This window comes from Ambystoma mexicanum, chromosome 10 (genome assembly GCF_040938575.1).
Source record: "Ambystoma mexicanum isolate Mex_15411 chromosome 10, UKY_AmexF1_1, whole genome shotgun sequence".
Lineage (NCBI taxonomy): Eukaryota > Metazoa > Chordata > Amphibia > Caudata > Ambystomatidae > Ambystoma > Ambystoma mexicanum.
In genome coordinates this window covers 1549947810-1549966583 of record NC_090932.1, presented here as the reverse complement: position 1 = coordinate 1549966583, position 18774 = coordinate 1549947810, and the positions used below count along the sequence as shown (strand labels likewise).

Genomic DNA, 18774 nt, shown 5'->3' with positions numbered 1-18774 from the left:
CATCTGCACTGCATCCTGAGTGGTACCCTGATTATGAATTAATTCCCAGGTTATTCGCAAGTTTTTCATACTTAATGTTTTTTACATAAGTTCTGACTCGAACTGGTATCTTCGATGTTTAAATGACACTCGCCAGTTTTTGTACTGTTGTTTTATTTGTTTTAGCTTCTGATCTCTGCTTAACCCGTAGCATTTCTTCAATTCTCTATTGTTGCATCAGGATTGTTTCGGGCCTTCACCAATTAATTATAATAGCTATATCTGTGGGCATATTTGCTAGGACCATGACTCGATTTTTTTACTAGAAATTGAACTAATAGAAGTGTATATTTCAGACTGCCTTCACCCTCAAAAGACCTTCACGCTGTTGTTTTGTCATTTTTAAGACTTCTTCTGAGGTGATTGCTAATCTTTTTCTGCCCTCTGCTACAGACATCTTGATATTGGTTGTCGGGCGTCTTACAACCGGAGCTCGTTTCCAACGTAATGACAGTAATGAGTGATTGCTGGATCTCATTTTGGTGATGACGAGGGAGTTCACTTCCTGCTGGTCATTTAAAGATACAAAGAAATAATCAATGATATTCTTCGCGTGGTCATTACACCACGTATACTTGGCCAGAATATCACCCCTTGTTTGTCCATTCAGCAAGTGAAGATCCCTGGCATCCATTTCCATCATCCATCTACTAGTCCTTTCATCAGAGTCATGGCTTAGTTGATTTTTTATTTGATCGGGTGGCCTCAGTTTTCCCCCACAACATCTTACATTTAGATCTCCGCAAAGTATTGTGTATACGAAGTTCATTTCGGCTCTTATTGAGTCAATCAGTTTGGTAATACATGACACAAAGTGTATTTCTTTAATTTTTGCGAGGGTTCCAATATACATTTAGAAGCTGGACCAATCTTGGCCGCCCTCCTTCCGGATCCCTGATTTCCAATAGCAACATTTGGACCCAGGCATTTGAAATCTTTTGTTCTAAGACATGAATGTCTTGGTCTGTTTTAATTAATGTCAGCAGGCTCGAGTGGGGTCTACCATTAGGGCCTTTTATGGCCGGGTTTAGGAAACGTATAAAACCATCACATAACGGTGGCTCTCTCAGCCAACACTCCTGGAAACACAAAATGTCAAATGTCTTTAAGTTCGGATCTTTATTAGTTAACAAATGATGAATGCCCATTGTGTTCCAGCATCCTAGTTTCAACTCCCCCAAGGTTTTTTTGCCTCACATTATGCGTCATTTCCCTGAGAGAGGGCTTCCGACAACAACATCCAGTCTGACATGGCTCTTTTTCCGATGGTGTGCCTTGCAGATGTGTTATTCTTCTGGTCTTTTTCCTCGTGCTGTTCGAAAGTAACAGTTAGGTTGTCCTGGTCCTTGGCCCACACATTTAGAGTGGTTTCCTTGGAGATTTTTGACACGATGATGGAGCTGGGCCAGTGATTTGATAGATTTGATAGATTAATTTTCTTCTTAACATTCTTGCCTTAATGATGGAATGATTTCCCACTCTTGTTACTGCTCTTCTTCCATGCATGGGCTGTTCGATTTCTTTTAAGTGGAACCCTAGGGGTCTTAACATTTCAACTGCTGCATGAAGAATGTTTTTAACCCATTTTTTCTGAGGTGCAAGAGGACCCAATAAATTTGCGATTCCTTGACAAATTCCACCACCAGGATGTCATCAAAAGATATGGCACGTAGGTCCGGATATGATGGAGAAGGGTGATAACGTTTCTTCTATTTAGGATTAGATTCCCTTTGGATTGGATCACACATTCCAAAGATAGAATCAGATCGTTATTGGACGATTAAATTGTTTGTGGTCTCAGCTGGCGTTGTTCAATAATTTTCCTCAGCCCCATTTTCGACTTAATTCATTCCATTTCCCTGTGATTTTCATCTGCCAGATTTCCTTTGGCATCTAGCGGCTGGCTAGGTTGAGTTTCCATTAGAGCTCTGTCTACCGCTGAGGAATACATATTAGTATTTTCTAAAACACTAGCATCGGATTGAGCCTTGGGTTCTTTGTTGATTGTACCAACTGAGTATACTGAAAATTCCATACTAGATTTTTCTAGGGACTCATCACTTTCAGTAATTCGGTCACCCTACGCTCGATCGTTCTCCTGTTGCCCTCTTACTTCATCTCTCTCCAGTTCTTTTAAATGGCTTGTCTCTTATCTCCATTTATACAAACTGTTTGCTGTTTGTTGGGCGGGAGGAGATTTCAGATTTCTGAAGAACGTTTTTGCTGCATTGGATTTCAAGCCCTTCTGCACAGGCTTATTTTTCGGTTATTTTCCACATTCTTGCATTTTCTTTCCACAAGTATCTTTAGAGCTTTTTTCAAATATAGTGAGGTTTTCCCTTGTGGACACTGTCTTCTGCTGTTTCAACTGTTCATTCGCCTGAGCTTTCCGCCCCAGAATTGTTTGCATCTCTCTATCCTGATCTTCTACAGGGAGACGGTTCCCTTTCTTCAAGCACCTTCTTAGGCTGGACGTCAATTTCCAACACACCGTCTTGGGAGGTTTCCAGAGCAGCCCTTTTTTGTAGTTGGTTACGTTGGGCTTCTCGCTCTTTGTTCCGAAGGTTTTTATCCCAAGTGTGTCATCTCAGAGTTTCTCAATGATAGCGCTGATGAACAACGGGCCTCATGCGTCTTATTTTGAAGAGCTTCCTTCTCTGTCCTTGGAGTCTTAAGGCTCTGTTTGGATGTCACACCTGAGAAGCCCTTCTGATGATTCTTGGTGGATGTCGTCGTTGATTCAAACAAGACCCACAACCATTTTTGTGAGTCCAACACAGCTTCCATGAGTGCCGTCGTGTCCACCAACTCACCCCTTGCTAGGTCACATAAACAGTTTTGCCATTGTGACAATCGGCCCCCTTCGCTATCCAGGTGGGTTGAACCGCGAGGTAAAGGGCTCCTAAAAGATCAGTTTGGAATGTATCGTCGCTAAGAGCGCGGCCTGGTCTTTATAGTTCCCATTCATTGTTTCATATAGTTGCATGAACGGGGCAAGAGAGATAGTCATGGCCGAAATTTTTGAACCCTGGAGTTGAGATGTTACGGTTTTTTTTCCCCAAGTCCCTTACTGGGGAGATGTTCGGTGAAAATGCTGATTCATTTAAAGATGATATGGTAGAGTTAGTCGGAGAAAGAGTGAGTTATTTTCTTCGGGGCTCGTTGTCTTCTTCTCTGTAGGATGAGGCCAAGTAAATTTGCTTCATTTTATTTGTAGGCATCTCACTTCGACAAGCTCTATTTATGGACCAACTCCTTTCTCTCCCCTGTGTTGTTTAAGGCATCTATTGTGGGACAGAACGTTCTTTTTCTGGGGATCCAGATGGCAGGGTTTCCATTCTGCTCTGATCAAACTGGGTATGAGCAGCAAAGGGCGTCAAAACTATTGGACTGTAGATGCCCGTTTGTGCTTTTCGATCCAAGTTATCTTGGATAGCTGCAATATCTTTAGATAATTGCAGAACCAGCGAAGAAGTGGTGGGTCCCCCATTCCCGTTCACTTTAGATAATTCACTTGTATTTTGACTCAAATTTACAGGCCCCCTTCCTAAATTTTGCAAAAGTTGGGAGACTCTGATTTGTTTTGGTATTTTCTCCTGTTCCCCCCCTTCTTTGTCGTTTCTGTATAGGTCAAGGGCAGGGGGTTGTGAAGCCTGGCGCTTGCCTGTGGTCTTTGCACGTGGTTCCTGTTCCTGTACCTCTTCCCAGGTTTTTGGGTCAACCATGTAATCCCTTGGAGGGTCTTGGACGGTCTGCTATAGTTTCTCATTTTCCCCTACTACGGTTTCTATGTTGTTAGAGACCGGAGGAAAGATTTCCTCCTCAGCAGGTAGTATTTCATTGTCAGAAAGATCTGTCTGCTTGTGATTTAGCATCATGGCGCACACAGCAGGATTTTAGGGCTTCGAATCCAACTGGTTTCTGGGCTCAACAGCCTCATTCAGTTTAGTTCCAGGGCCCTGTTCGGATTCTGACATCCAACGTTGGGGGGTGGGCGGATTCTTGGAGTTTAAACTGGATCTGTGTGCGGGAACCCATCTGATTACCAAAGCTTTCCCCCTTTTTTCCTTTAGGGGTGCGTTCTTTTTGTACTTCTCCTGTGCCCCCGCTCTCAATGGCTTATCCCAGGGATCGCAGCAATGAAGAGACCCGCTCAAACGCTGACGCCCACAGGCACCGGCCCTTCAGTGTGTTGGTAGTTTTACAACGTAGAACTGAAGGCAGATTTCAGGCAGTTTCACTGGGTTTGGGGTGGAAAACGGGTTAGGAGGTCCCCCCAGGAGCCAACACAATGACACACATACCCTCACCCCTCTGCTCCACCCCACATACTAATCCTCCCCACCTTCAGTTCAACTAAGCCGCCTTGAGTCGTTTTAGGTTTTGCTGCAGCTGATAAAACACAGGCTCTAGTTGGCTCAGAGCTACAGCGGTGTTCGGTGAGGAGAAGTTAAGGCGGCAGAAGTGAGGAAATTAACCCAGGCAGCCCTGGCAGCCCTGGCAGCCCACACAGACTGCACAGGCTGCCACTCTATGCTACTCCACTCCGCGGGTATCTAGTGTTTTTTAGCAATGGTCTGCAAAGGTCCCCCTCCTCTATCAGAAGAACACAAAAACAGACTCCATCCAGATGAAAGAGATGAGAGTAGCCACAGACTGCCACTCTAAGCTACCTTTTGTGATCTATTAATTGAAATCTGTTTTAGGTACCTGTAGGCTGTACTTGTTACTGTCGGTAATGAATGAATTATTTGCAAAGTTTCTTATGAAATATAAACAAATAAAAAATAAACAAAAATTATAATACTGTGCTTTACTTAGTAAGACAACTCTAACATTCTTATTATGATTACAGTATATGATGGAAATGATCAGTCGAAATTGACACTGGAACTTTTCAAAGAGCCAGTTTACAATATTAGCACAATTATATAATTATGTACTTCTATAGCTTCTTTTGCCGAGAATACACTCCATTTTCTCGATAAAAAAGTCCTTCCTTCTTGGAAAGGGTGTCACTCACATTAAATGATGTTTCTTTTGTGATGGATGTCCAATAAAAACAGTAAAGAAAATACCATCCCTGTCCCCTGGGCTCCACAGCGCCTCAGGGGAGAGCTGATTTTGGCAGGTGGGTAGGGGGATTGCGCAACAAAGGCATTTTAAAAATGCCTTTATTGTACAATCCTCCCTCCCCCCAACCACTAGCCAAAATCAGCTCCACAGACCAACACAAACACAAACAGCAGGCGCATTATCATTCACACAAGCACCTATCATCATACACTCAGTCATAACACAGGTGTACGCGCATCCATACACATATCTAGATAAAAAATAATTGAATTTAAACATACCTTCTGCCATTGTCCTGAAGTTTCCTCCCCAGCGCTCCAGCTCCTGCATCATGAACAGAAATCGTGAAGAAAGAGCTTCCTGGTTCCTGCACATGCGTGCAGGGGCTTGAGCTTGGGTGCTGAAACACCCTACTCCAAACTGCTCTCTCTTTATGTGCAAGGAAGCACAGGAGCTCCCCCTCACACATACAGACAGGCAGTTCCCTAGCCAGCATTTCCAATGAGCTATGCAAGGATGGTGAAGCAAAACGCCCCCAACCTTACATGGCTCATTAAACATGTGCAGCTGGGGAACTGAACTGTCAAAGGGAAAGTTCAGCCAGATCAGGAGCGCACCCTCAGCTGGAAAAAGCATCAGCTGGAAAAAGCTCAGTGTTTCACTGGGCTTGCTCATCTGCTACTCCTTAATAGGCCGAGGGGCCGCTTGGTCAACGCCCCCTCACACATTATAGACGAGTCGGCTCTGCCCAGGCCCTCCTACCCCGCTCCTCCCTGCACCACTACCTGCATAGGGCCTGGGCTCCCCTGACCAACACCCTGCATAGTCCCAGTGCCCCCACATCCTCTCCCCAGGGCTCCCCCACCCACTCCAAATACAACCCAAGGGCTCCCCCACCAGCTCCAAAAATAACCCCAGGTCCCCACACCTTTTCCACAAACAGCCCCAGGGCCCCCCCTCCTTGCCTCGTATAATCCTGGTCCCATTTTGTTCCTGCGACTGGATTGAAACACCCAGGAAGCACGTTCTCTGGAAAGGGATAGACAGCACGCTTCCAAGGTGTCTATTTCCTGGGTCAGCCACTCCCACTGACCCTAAGCCTGGACCCGTCACACTGAGCATGTGTGGCAGGGGCCATGGTAGGATGGGATATGCACAAACGTGCATGTCCCATCCCATCTTTTTCTTTCCTCCCTTTTATTTAAATAATTAAAAAAAGGATTTCATTTCAGGCTGGGGTCCCGTGCCCACCTGAGAATAAGGCCACCCCCCACCCCCACAGTTTGAATACCTGCATGCTAGAGGAAGCACAGGCTCGGTAGAGGGCAAGGAAAGGGGACCTGACTTCAACAAGTTCGGGGCCAAAATCATCAATTCTGAACTTCCCTTTGGTGACAGAGGGAGGAGGCGGTACCACAATATTCATGCTCAAAAGCAAGTGGCAAGAAGAAGAGGTGTAAACAGAGAGGACTGTGATGAAATGGCTACTGTTCTGCAAGGGTCAAAGGATAAGTAGTGCATGAACCCCCTACTCAGCCCTGCACTACTACTAAACTAGCAGTGATCCCAATCATAAAGGTGAAACAGGCACAGCCCAAAATGTACACCCCCTTCGCTTGTCAGGCTATACTCTTCAGCAGGGGCGTGACCTGATACAGTTGCAACACACGCTAACAATAGTACAATGGTACCAAAATAAAAGAATGTTCAACCAAGGTTCTTAAAAATGTGGAACTTTAATAAAACTATCAATGCCTACATGTATTTAAAAACACGAAATACCCAGCCCTGTTAAGGGAACACAGAGAATGCAGACTTTAAGAATAAAAGGGAATTCTGGGTTGATAGGCAGAGGTGTTCAGCAAAAGGTTTCAGCTGCAAAGTCAATGTTCAAGGATAGCCTTTAAAAGGCAAGGAAGAGAGGTTTAAAGGTCACTGTGGTCTTTTAAGGAAGATCAGGGCGAATAGGACATCTCTTCAAATACCTTTATCCCTTTGTCTTGGGTGCTCAACTTTATTGAGCTGGGCTTCTGGTCGCTTTCGTGACATTGAGCCAGTGTCAAGACGGTTTAGTTGTGTTGATTCAGTGGTGAGTCGGCATTGAGTCAGCTTCGAGATAGGGCTGACTTTGGATAGAGTCAGCGCTCAAGACTGCGTTCGAGATGGCTTCCAGCAGGTCAAGACAGCTTTCGAGTGAGGTCAAAGAACAGTTTGATTTGGCGCTTGCGATGTGGCAAGTTGGATGCTTCTACAGCAGTGAGTTGGATGTCGAGTGGCGATGCCGATGAGCTTCCCTGGGTCAAGCTGAGACAGCTCGGAGAAGCAGGGAGCGGTTCGCAATCCTTAGAGTGCCAAAAGCAGAACCACAGGTCCTGTGGCATTTCAATGTGAGTCGAGTGACATTGAGCCAGCTTGAAGATGTCTTGAGGCAGTTAACAGCGTTCCAAGCTGTTTCTCGGCTTCTGTATTGCTGGTAGGTCCATCCAGGGTCCCCAGGAAATGGTGAGTTCTTAGTTACACACTTCCACTCCAGGAAGTTTGTCTGGCACCAGTAGGGGTTCTTTCACCTCCAGTGAGCAGGATCCTGGTTCCAGGCACAGGCAGTAGACAGTCCTTCATCCACTGCACTGTTACCCCTATTGTTCCCTGGGTATGTTTACAGGGCAGAGCGTTCCTCTGCCTTGTAGTTCTCAGTGTTAACCTCCATGGCAGAGGACTTTGAAGTAGACTGTATTCCCAACAGAGTTTCAGTGAATCCCTCTTCTTCTTGTGACAGTCGAAAGTTGAATCAACTAAGAGAAAGGGGTTCTTCCCATACAAAGACAAAATGTGACATGGGATTGGTCAGAAGTAAGCCTATTGTTAGGGTGCGAGTACCCAGAAGAGAGTCAGCTAATATCCACACTCTCTTCCTAACCACGGAAGTGGAATGGGACATGAACCTCCCACTGTGGTTGGCACGGGTTCCTGGTTAGAGCAGAAACAGGTCACCACCAGACAGCAATATGTTGAACACATGTTTAGGGAGTGGTTGTAGCTAGGGAGGGGGTGATAGGAAAACTGGATAGAGAATTAGGGAAAGTGATTGAATAGGTATGGGGGATTGTAGGAATACACAATCATATGAGGACTCCTTATAGTTAACAGGGCTAAAACTTAGAGTAATCTGGAGCATTGTAGCAACACATGTCATAACCACACTTTTTTTGTGGCAACAACCCAAACATCAACTTTTAGAGGGTTAGCCCTATTGCATAAATGTATAAGCCGACAACATGTATGCTACACATAGCAAATGCATTAGGCTGAAGGAGTCAGCAAAGCAAGCAGTTTCTTTGATGCAACCTCTCTAAATAAGCGATAAACAAATCTAGCAGAAGGACGTTCTTTTAGGTGGATCATAACTTGCTTCTAGTACAGGTCATTGTCTGCATCTCTTAAAAATGCCATGTTCCTTTGCAGGCTACCTCCATGAATGAGGAAATGTGCCTTCAGAAGTGGTGAGATATGTCACAGAAAGTAACACTCTTTTGTATGGTGTTTGTCATGCTAAGGTACACACACATACTATTATACCCCAACTGAATCACATAGAACCTTACCTTTGACACAGGAACCCGTGATACAGGCCCTCAGAGCTAGTTGCAGTCAGTGTGTTATCTGCTATGTTTTACTATAGAGCCATGTGGGTGGCCCCCACGCTGGTATACTGCGGCGTCCAAAGCTCCCCAATGCCAGGAGCATGCAAGTGACAGCATGCTCAGAGGGTGCCAAACAATGCAGTGCCCATACAGCATGCTTGGAGGGTGCGGATAATGGACCACCCATTCACGCCGAGTAAATAGGCAGAAACCCTGTGTTGAGCTGCCTGTGCCTTTTCCATGCAAAATTTGTCAATTACCAGCAACCAGCAGAGACAGGGCGGCTCATAGTTGCACTGCCAGGCACTCTGGGTATTGTAGCTTTGGGACCCATGGTCCTGCATCTCCAGGGCTTTTCCACCCCTTTTATGTTGGAAATGCCCACACAGAGCATAATGCCCTACTAGCCCTATTATCCAGACATAGGTGTCCAATTCAGGCTGCAGTAAAGTGTTCTTTGCCTTCTGATATCATACCCAGACTATTTTGTGTGCAGCAAGTGTGGAGGCCAGGATGTTGTAGAGAGCTACTTCAGAAACCAAGATGGTGGAACCCCTGTACTGCCCCACCCTCTCCTCTGGGCTAATCTAACTCCACCCCTTTTCCATGTCTGCTGACTTCAGAATTCTCCAGTGATCAGGACCCTTGTGTGAGAGTGGCTTTGTTAGGTCAGGACTGCCTTTGAAGCACTGCTTCCCTGGGGACCTCGCGGTAGGTTCCTGCTCCCTGGGAGAAAGATGTTGCCTTCCTCAGGGGTACCAAAGAGGCAGGTTCCTGAGCTGTGCCGCACATGGCTGTTGTGAAGATATCCAGGCCAGACAACTAAAAGACATCAGCCTGTTATGGCTTAAGCACTGCTGGCAAAGCTTATCTTTACAGTTTAAAGTGCCACCAGGCAGACTATCGTACATAGTTATTATGATTTTGTCAGGGGTGCAGAACATTAAAAAGTTACCTCTGACTGTGAGAACTTTGTGTTCCAGCAGCTGTCAGAAAAGTACTTTTTTTTTTAAGCAGCACTCACACAGCCCGCGGGCCTCGAGGCACTCTTACAGGAATTGTTTGTTTTTTAGTTGTGTAATAGTTTTTTGTCTTAGTTGCGTGCGCGGACTTGGGGATCGAACCTTTGTTGCTCCCTGTCGTCTTGTCTTGCTTCCAAGGCGAGCACGTTGCCGCTGAGCTAGCCTCCCAGGACATGTACATGTGACCTTAGAGACTGCCCTGCTTCTACTGCAGTACTTGTGCTGGGAATGTCAAGAGACTTTCCCAGCAAAGGCACATGAGCATGTTTGCGTGGATCATTATGAAAGTGGGGTCTGATAGCAGACCTTACTTTCATAAAAGAATTACCTGCATCATTTTATTTATTGCCATAAAAAAGCTCATGCTATTCCATCCTTGCCAGATCGCATTCTGTCACAAGGACAGATTAGGTGTGGGAGAATGATGAGAAGATAAAGCCAGGAGCGCTGCCGTGGAAGTACATGAGCTGGTCATGGGGCACTGTTAGGGAGTGAGCTAACAGTAAAGATTCAAGATCAAGTTGATGGACGGTGGATATTTTAGGGAAGCTGAAGTCTCTAAGATGACAATTGGGGCCCCAGTGGGTCTGAGTCAAGAAGCAGGTCCAGGTTGGGGAAGAACAAGATAGCATGGCCAGGGGGCCTTTAGATAAGGAGAATGGCGGGGGGTTGTGAGCAATAAGTTGAGTAGAAGTGAACTCATAGCAGAGTTGGTGAAAGTAAGAAAGAGGAATGGGTTGGCTTTACTGATTCTTGAGCCCAACCCACTGCCACCCCTCATATTGTGTGGATGGTGTGAGAAGGTAGCAGTGTTAGTGGAAAGGGTTACAAACTAATTATTTGTGCTTGTGATGTTTGGCCAAAGGAATGTCTCTGTATGTGGTGCCTACAGATATATCAATACCTCCTGGATCTATAGTGTGTAAAAGTAGCTATTAACTTGAATGAATGACCATTCACACTCTAATGAACCCACTTCTGCCATCCAACCTCCCAAGGCATTCAAAGCCAGAAGTAGAGGGCAGAATGTGAGATAAGTAAGGCTCCTAATTTTCTCTTTAAATATCCAAATATAAAGAAAACCAAGGACATTTTTTAAATACGTTTCATTATTTAAGAAACTCAGGAAGCCAGCTGAACCATCTTACTGTCCTTGATGTTAATGGTGCCTGGTTACTGGTCCCACCACCACCTGTTGGGTCATGGACACAGGCACAATAACTGTCCAATGGGGGGTATGATTACTGGCACAGTCACCCTTGCAGGGGCTGTGAATACTGACACAAGAAGAGTTGTCTGGGCCATGATTATCATCACAACAGCCCCAACAGTTACAGTTAACGACGGGAACTCCCTCCCAGCAGAACTAATAGCAGAGAACTCATCCTGAGCCTTCCTAAAAACCTTGAAAACCTGGCCCTTTGCCTAAACTTTAGCCGACCAGGATGTCATCCTGCATGCACTGCATGTCCTGCATGTCCTCATCGCCTCTCTCCCAACTGTATGTCCTCTCCCAATGTATTACTGTTATACCCTCTGTTATGAATCAAGCTTGTGCATAAATGCAACTGGTCTGCAACAGCGTCCTGGTGCCCAAGGGTTTAGGCGCTCTAGAAATAAAAAATATAAAATAAATAATCACTGCTGGCTGGGTCATGTTGACTAGCATAATAGCCGGTGTATAGAATATGCTTACTGGCAAACTAACACTTGTGTGTGTTTTGCATTCTGTATTGTTATTTGTTAGTGAGTTTAGCACATGGAAGTGAATACAAGGGTGGGCCCTATTCAGTATTCCTCTGACCTTCCCTTTTGCGTAGCCTGGCTTTAGTTCAAGGCAAGTGCGAACAGCTCACTTTTTAAAACCCTGAAACACAAATAACTGGTTCTGCCCTGAGGTGTGGATTAAGTGCGTTCAGAAGTCTGTGTCCTTGTACTCCCTGGGTGCGTCCTCCATGTTTAAGATGCCAAGAAGATTGCAGCTTGATCAGAGCCAATCAGGGGTTTCTGGCAGAGATGCAATGTGGGCCAGTTCCAAAATGTAACTTGGTCCCTTTTCTCCAAAAGGCCCTATGTACAGTTCTATCTATTTATTTATTTATTTATTTATTTACATTTTTAAAGTGCTCACACAGCCGGGGGGCATGAGGTGCTATTACAGGAATATGTCTTAGTTGCGTATTTATAACGTGCTAAATAACCAGAGGTTTCTAAGCGCGGACCCGGGGATCGAACCTGTGTTGTATCGTGTCGTCTTGTTTCCAAGATGAGCACGTTGCTGTTGAGCTATCCTCCCGGGACTATCTTCTCACCCTGTCATTATCTTTTTCGCTCATTCTTTCACTTTCTCTCTATACATCCGCTCATTTTCTTTTTGTCTCTGTTTGTATAACTATGTTTAGGATTATCTGTCTTTAACTATCTCCCTGTGTATCTCTTTGTCTCTATTTCTCCTGCTTTCTATTTCAATTTCTCCCACTCTATATCCCGATCTCTCTCCCTGTCTACCTGTCACTCACTATCTCACACTCTTTCTGTCACTATAGTACTCTACATATCTCTCGATTTCTCATCCTAGCTTTCTAAATCTGTCTCGCTGTCTCTTTCTCTCCATAACTTTCTCCTTCTGTCTCTTTAATACCTCCATCCACTTTCTCTCTCTCTATCCCCATCTCCCTTTCACATTCCTTTGCTATCTTCATCTCTGCTTTCCTCCATATCTTTCTATTTCTGTCTCTTTACCCCAATTTTTCTCTCTCTCTCTCTCGCTCTCTCTCTCTCTCTCTCTCTCCTTCTCCCTCTCCCCCTCTGCCCTCTCCCGCTGTCTCTCTCTCTCTCTCCTTCCCTCTCTCTTTCTCTTTCTCTCTCTGTTTCTCTCTCTCCTCGTTTTCCCTCTGTCTCTCTTTCTATATTAATTTCCCTATCTATGTTATGATATGATAAGTCATTCATAACGCGCCTGTACACAAATGTTTCTAAGCGCTACAAGACAAGGAAGGGAAAACAGAGGGAGGACAAAACAAATAATCTTACTAGGGCTTGTGTAATTCAGATCACGCCAAGTGCATGGGCAAGGGAGAGGGGAAATTGCAGAGGAGAGGGAAGAGGCGAAGTGCAATCGGGACAGCATTGCTATGAGTAAGTGCAGCCAGGGTAGCGCGTCTCTCGGTAAGGTAAGGAGGCGGGGACTGTTCAGTTACAGTTACAGTTACAGTCCCTAAGCGTGCAGTAGGCCCGGAGGCAGTGCTGGGGCGACAGGACCTGGAGGGGCATGGTACCCAATGAGACTCTGAGGGAAGATAAAACATATATCTTATCAAAAGCGGTTTAGAATGGAATTAATAAAATATATAATGAATTGTGTTGTGTAGTAGAGATGTTGGAGTCTTGGGTTGGAGTGGAACATGGAATGAGCATGGGGATCTAGAAGGTTGGGGGGGCTTGATAGCAAGGCAGTTGAAAAAGGAAAATAAAAGAATAAGCATAACTTCCAGTGGTGTCCATGATATTATTATTGATCTACGACACAACAATTTGGCGACGAGGGGAAACGAGGACAAAATGTAGAGAGAAAGCGGATTATACGAAGAAATAGTAACACAGGAAGAAGGCAAGAGACAAATAACGCGAAACGGAAAAGGGAAGAAAAGGATCCAGAGGAAAAGAATCATAAAAAGAATTGGTGAGGAGTATGGGGTGGATGTGGGGAAATTGCTAAAAACAAAAGAGAGACTGAAACGTGAAAAGAAGCAGAAAGCATTTTTTAAACATAGCGTTAACGTACCTGAAGCGCGAGAGAGTGCGAGCAACACTAGAGCAGTCAGAGAAAAGAACCCTAGTGCGTGAAGTTACGTGCCACCATTTTGAGGAACTAAGGAATACAAACCATTAGAGGAATGAACCAAAAAACGTCAGAATACGTGCTGCCATTTTGGATAAGAAGGTAAAGATTATCGGCGCAACGAAACACAATAACTGTAGCAGAGTGGAACAATAACAAGTAACATAAGTAAGTGGGCAAAAAAAGAATAACATGAAATATATTTCAATGGGATATGAATAGACTATAAGTATAAATAACTGGCAGAAGTATATAATAAAGCACTGGTGGCGCATAGGAGCCATAAAAGGATCAGAAACGAAACGTGTGACCGGCCACATTTGTCCCTTAAACAGTGGCATGAATGTTACCGTTACCCTGGCAACCTTCAAATGCTAGTCAATGCTAAGTTGTGAATGACATATAATAAATTAAGTCAATAAAATTGAAACAGGATTGATGTAAAGACAGAAATGCCTAAATGAATTTTAATAACAAAGCAGAGGAGTGACAATATAACCACAAAGTGGAGAAAACAGAAACAGAAAGGAATGGATAAATGAAATTTTATGCTACCTTGCAAGCTGTCATAGCAATATAATCAATTGTAGCATTTTACAGAAGGAAGGTGAAAGTCAAATTGACAGGTGTAACTGAGCTATCTTAGAAGTGTGCATAAAAATTAAATAATATGAAGAGATGGAAAAAACAAGATAAAAAAACAGGAGGAAGGACAAACAAAATTTAAAACAAAAGAAAACAAAGTTGCAAAGTAAAACAAAGTGATAATCAAAGGAGACGAAAGACATTCAGGACAAAAGACTCAAAATATAAACAGACAAGCATGTCGTCGGATAATGCAGTGGGAGATATACACTTACAACAAGGCAATTTTCAGGGTGTCTTTGGAACGCCCATGTTAACATATCTGTTGAATTACCTACGCCGTCCAAATCGTTTTAATTTAGAGCCACAAGAAAATCAAGGGCAAAGGTGGCAGGAATGGATTGATGAATTTGAGGAATTCTTGAGAGCAGTGGGAGACCAAAATGCAACAAATAAATTGGACATTTTTACAAACCTTGTAGGAAAAGAAATGAAGAGTATTGGCAAAACAATACCAGCTGAGGAGAAAACAACATATCAGTTACTAATAGCAGCAATCAGTGCTCGATTTATAATCCCACCCAATAGGGATTATGAAATATATGTATTCAACCAGTGTGTGCAAAGCCCACATGAGACCATAGCTTAATTTGTGCTGAGGCTACAAATGAAAGCAGCATTTTGTGAATTTATGGATGTTAATGATAATGAAGCAATAAGACTGAGGGTTATTGGAGGATGTTTGTCATCTCAATTCAGGAAACACTTATTAAAAAAACCTCTGCCTTTAAAGGAAGTATTAGAGCTTGCAAGAATATACGAAAGAGTAGACACACAAGCAGCAAATATTGAAAATCCAAAGAGAATGGACACTGTTGCTGTTATAAGTCAAAGTACATAATGGCAAAAGAGATATGCTGGTACTACACAAGGACTGAAATGCAGGGGAACGACAATGTTACAGATGAGGATTTGAGTTTCCTCATAAGGGTCTGTGTCCTGCCATTGGTCAATTATGTCTACGATGTGGACAGGAGAATCACTTTCAGACGATGTGTCGAGAAAGAGTGACAATGCCAATAAGTCATCACAATACACTGATGATGTCAAGCAGGAGATATGATGGTCAGAGGAACTTTGGAGGATGAACCTATACATGAAAAGAGGTAATAAGATCTAATGCAATGTCAAAACCAAGCCAAAAAGTGGCTCATCCAGGATTCGTCAGAGCTATAAATAATTTGCAGATAGGAACAACAAACCAAGGTGGTCAAGAACTGAATGAATCTTTAGTCTCTCATCAAATTCAAAGTCAGGAAGAGACCCAATATGGAGATCCATATGAAAATCTGCCCATCTCTGGCCAAGAAGAAGAATTGCCAATGGATCAATATCAGGAGTATGATAGATTTAGTAAAGAATATGTACGGCTGATATATGACACCGCAGAGGGTAAAATAGCCATACAAGTAACAGTAAGTTTATGTGGACAAGAAATACCATTTTTAGTAGATACTGGGGCAACAGTAAATGTTATGAGTGAAGAGGCATATGAGAGAATTTCTAATTTATATCCCCTACAGTCATCAAAAGCTGAGATTTTTCAATGGGAAACATAACAACCACTGTCTATTAGAGGACAATTTCAATGTGATTTGATACATGGAGACCAATGTGTACCAACTAATATACATGTCATAAAAAGCCCTGTTGTAGGAAGATGCCTTATTTGCTGTCAAACCGCCACAGAACTGAGACTCATTGATGTGAAATACAAGCAGTCAGAAACAATACAAGGTATTCCGGTGCAACAACGTCATGATCTGAGAGTCATGTCAAAGGAGGTGCTGAATATAGAAAGGCTAAAAGAGAGATTTCCAAAGTTGTTTCAAGGAGTTGGGAAGTTGAAGGATCACATGATTCACTTGCATATTGATAAGTCGATCCAACCTGTTCCTCAACATTTGAGACGAATAGGGTTTCATTTACAGGCGAGAGTATCACAGGAGTTGTAACAACGAAAGGACAATGACATTATTGAGAAAGTTGAAGGTGGTCCGACACCTTGGGCATCCCCATTGGTAGTGGTGCCTAAAGCGGATGGGCGTCTTCGTCTGTGTGTAGACATGAGGATTCCTAATACTGCCATTCAGAGAGAAAGGCACCCGGGTCCAAATATCGAGGACATGATAATACGTTTGAATCAAGCTACTACATTCAGTAAACTAGATCTGAATCAGGGATATCATCAGTTGGTGATTGACCCAGAGTCCCGGCCTATTTAGATATAAGCGACTCAGCTTTGGCATTTCATCTGCTGCAGAGATATTTCAGGAGACCATAAGAAAAGTCATATCGCCAGTGAAGAATGCATTTAATTATAGTGATGACATCTTGATTTATGGTACTAGTCAAAGTCAACATGATGAGGCTCTGGAACAAGTATGTAGGATGTTACAGGAAAATGATTTGACTTTAAATGGACAAAAATGTGAAGTAAACAAGGAAAGTTTAAAATTCTTTGGACATATATTTTCAGAAAATGGAATGAGGGCGGATCCGGAGAAGGTGAACAGTATCTTGAATCTTGAAGCTCCGAAAGATATAGTAGAATTGAGGTCATTCTTGGGAATGGCGGGATACTGTGCAAGATATTTGCCAAACTATGCAACCCTTATTGATGCTCTGAGACAACTACTGAAAAAGGATGTAGTATTTGTGTGGAATGAGGAATGTGAGGAAAGTTTCAAGAAAATTAAAGAATAGTTGATTAGGGATAGGAGATTAGCATATTTTAATCCGGATTTGGAGACTGAAATCATAGTGGATGTCAGTCTGGTGGTTCTAGGAGCTATCCTGGTGCAAATAGACCCTAGAAAATGACATGAATTTGAAAGACATATTGTTGCATATGCCAGCAGAGCTTTAAGTGGTATTGAACAGGCATATTCACAAGCTGAAAGGGAAAGTTTGGCAGCTGCGTTGGCATGTGAAAAATGTAATCATTTTGTGATTGGGAAGCCCTTTACTCTTGTTACAGATCATCAGGCTCTGTTGTCCCTGTTTGGAAATCCAAGAGTCAAAATGCCACCCAGAATTGAAAGATGGGGCATAAGGTTACAAGAATATGATTATAGAATTATTCATAAGCCTGTAAAAGAAGCAAATCCAGTGGATTATTTGTCGAGGCATCCAGCAGGTGTGGCCAAAATTAAAATGCAGAGGAACGCAGAGGAGTACATATCTTATGTATCTCTGAATGCTTTGCCACCAGCAATTACTAAGGACATATTTAGGGAAAAGAGCAATGCTGATCCGATGATTCAAATAGCAATTAGACTTACTAAAACAGGAAGGTGGCATTGTCTTGACATGGAAGAAGGAGTAGAGGAAGGAGACATGAAGGACCTGAAGAAATTGCCAAAAGTGAGCAGTGAATTGTTGGCAAAAGAAGGAGTGCTTCTTAGAGGAATTCGATTAATAGCTCCAAAAAGTTTGAGAAAGACTCTTGTGATGCTAGCTCATGAAGGACACAGAGGGGTTGTAAACACTAAGAAAATACTGAAGAATCAGGTATGGTTTCCTTGTATTGATGTAATTGTTGAAGATGTTTTACAAAATTGTTTTGCATGTCAAGTGACAACGTCGAGTGTCCATGTATCGCCCCTTCAGGTGGTGCCACTTCCTGATGGTCTGTGGAATAGGGTGGATATTCATTTCTTTGGAGCTTTAGATGAAGGAGGTCACTTATTGGTGGTGATTGATGAATATTCGAGGTTTCCTTTAGTGAAGCATGTGGCATCTATGGCTTTCCACAATGTTGTGGTGGTGCTGGATGAACTATTTAGTTAGTGGCGAGTCCCTAAGGTGGTGAAAACTGACAATGGGTGAAAACTGATAATGGACCACCGTTTCATGGTCATGATTTTAGAAAGTTTGCGGTACACATGGGTTTTAAACATCAACAAAATTACGCCGTTATGGCCTCAAGCCAATGGTATGGTGGAGAGCTTTATGAATACTCTCAAGCGTACTCGGCAAAAAGCTTTTCTGGACAATATATTAATGCGCAAAGCTATTTCTCAGATGTTGAGAAGTTATCGCAAAACTCCTCATGACATGACTGATGATTCTCCTTCAGAGTTGATTATTAAGTATAAGCCTCGTACAAGGCTTCCATGCGTGGATGATTACACAGCTACCGAAGACACTGTCATTAGACAAAGGGATGAGCTGAAGAGAATGAAGATCAAAGAATGGACAGATCGCAAAAGGAAAGCTGGAGAAAGGGGTCTTCAGGTAGGAGATTCTGCACTGGTTCAACAGAGACAGCGCAAGAAGTTAAATTCGAAATATTGGCCAATACCGCTGAAAGTTAAGGATGTCAAAGGACCTATGATCACGGCTGAAGGAAATTACTATGAGATAACTAGGAATGCATCTCTTTTTAAAAGACTGTTCCATAATAACTCTGAGGAAGAGGATTGTGAGTTGGGCAATTCTAGTAATTCCCGTGACAATGATTTAGCTATAATGGATGATGATGACCTGGGAGTGTCAAGTGATATTC

General features: G+C 43.4%; 1 protein-coding gene across 1 annotated transcript; it reads left to right on the top strand.

The window, feature by feature from the left end:
- Positions 1-16655: 16655 nt before the first annotated feature.
- LOC138493059 (uncharacterized) lies at positions 16656-16970 on the top strand. Its single transcript, XM_069620286.1, has one exon. The coding sequence runs from the start codon at positions 16656-16658 to the stop codon at positions 16968-16970; it is 315 nt and encodes a 104-aa protein (XP_069476387.1).
- The last annotated feature ends 1804 nt before the right edge of the window (positions 16971-18774 follow it).

Bases quoted from the DNA above. Each gene is read 5' to 3' on its own strand.
- LOC138493059 (XM_069620286.1), top strand. From the start codon at position 16,656: ATGTTACAGGAAAATGATTTGACTTTAAATGGACAAAAATGTGAAGTA.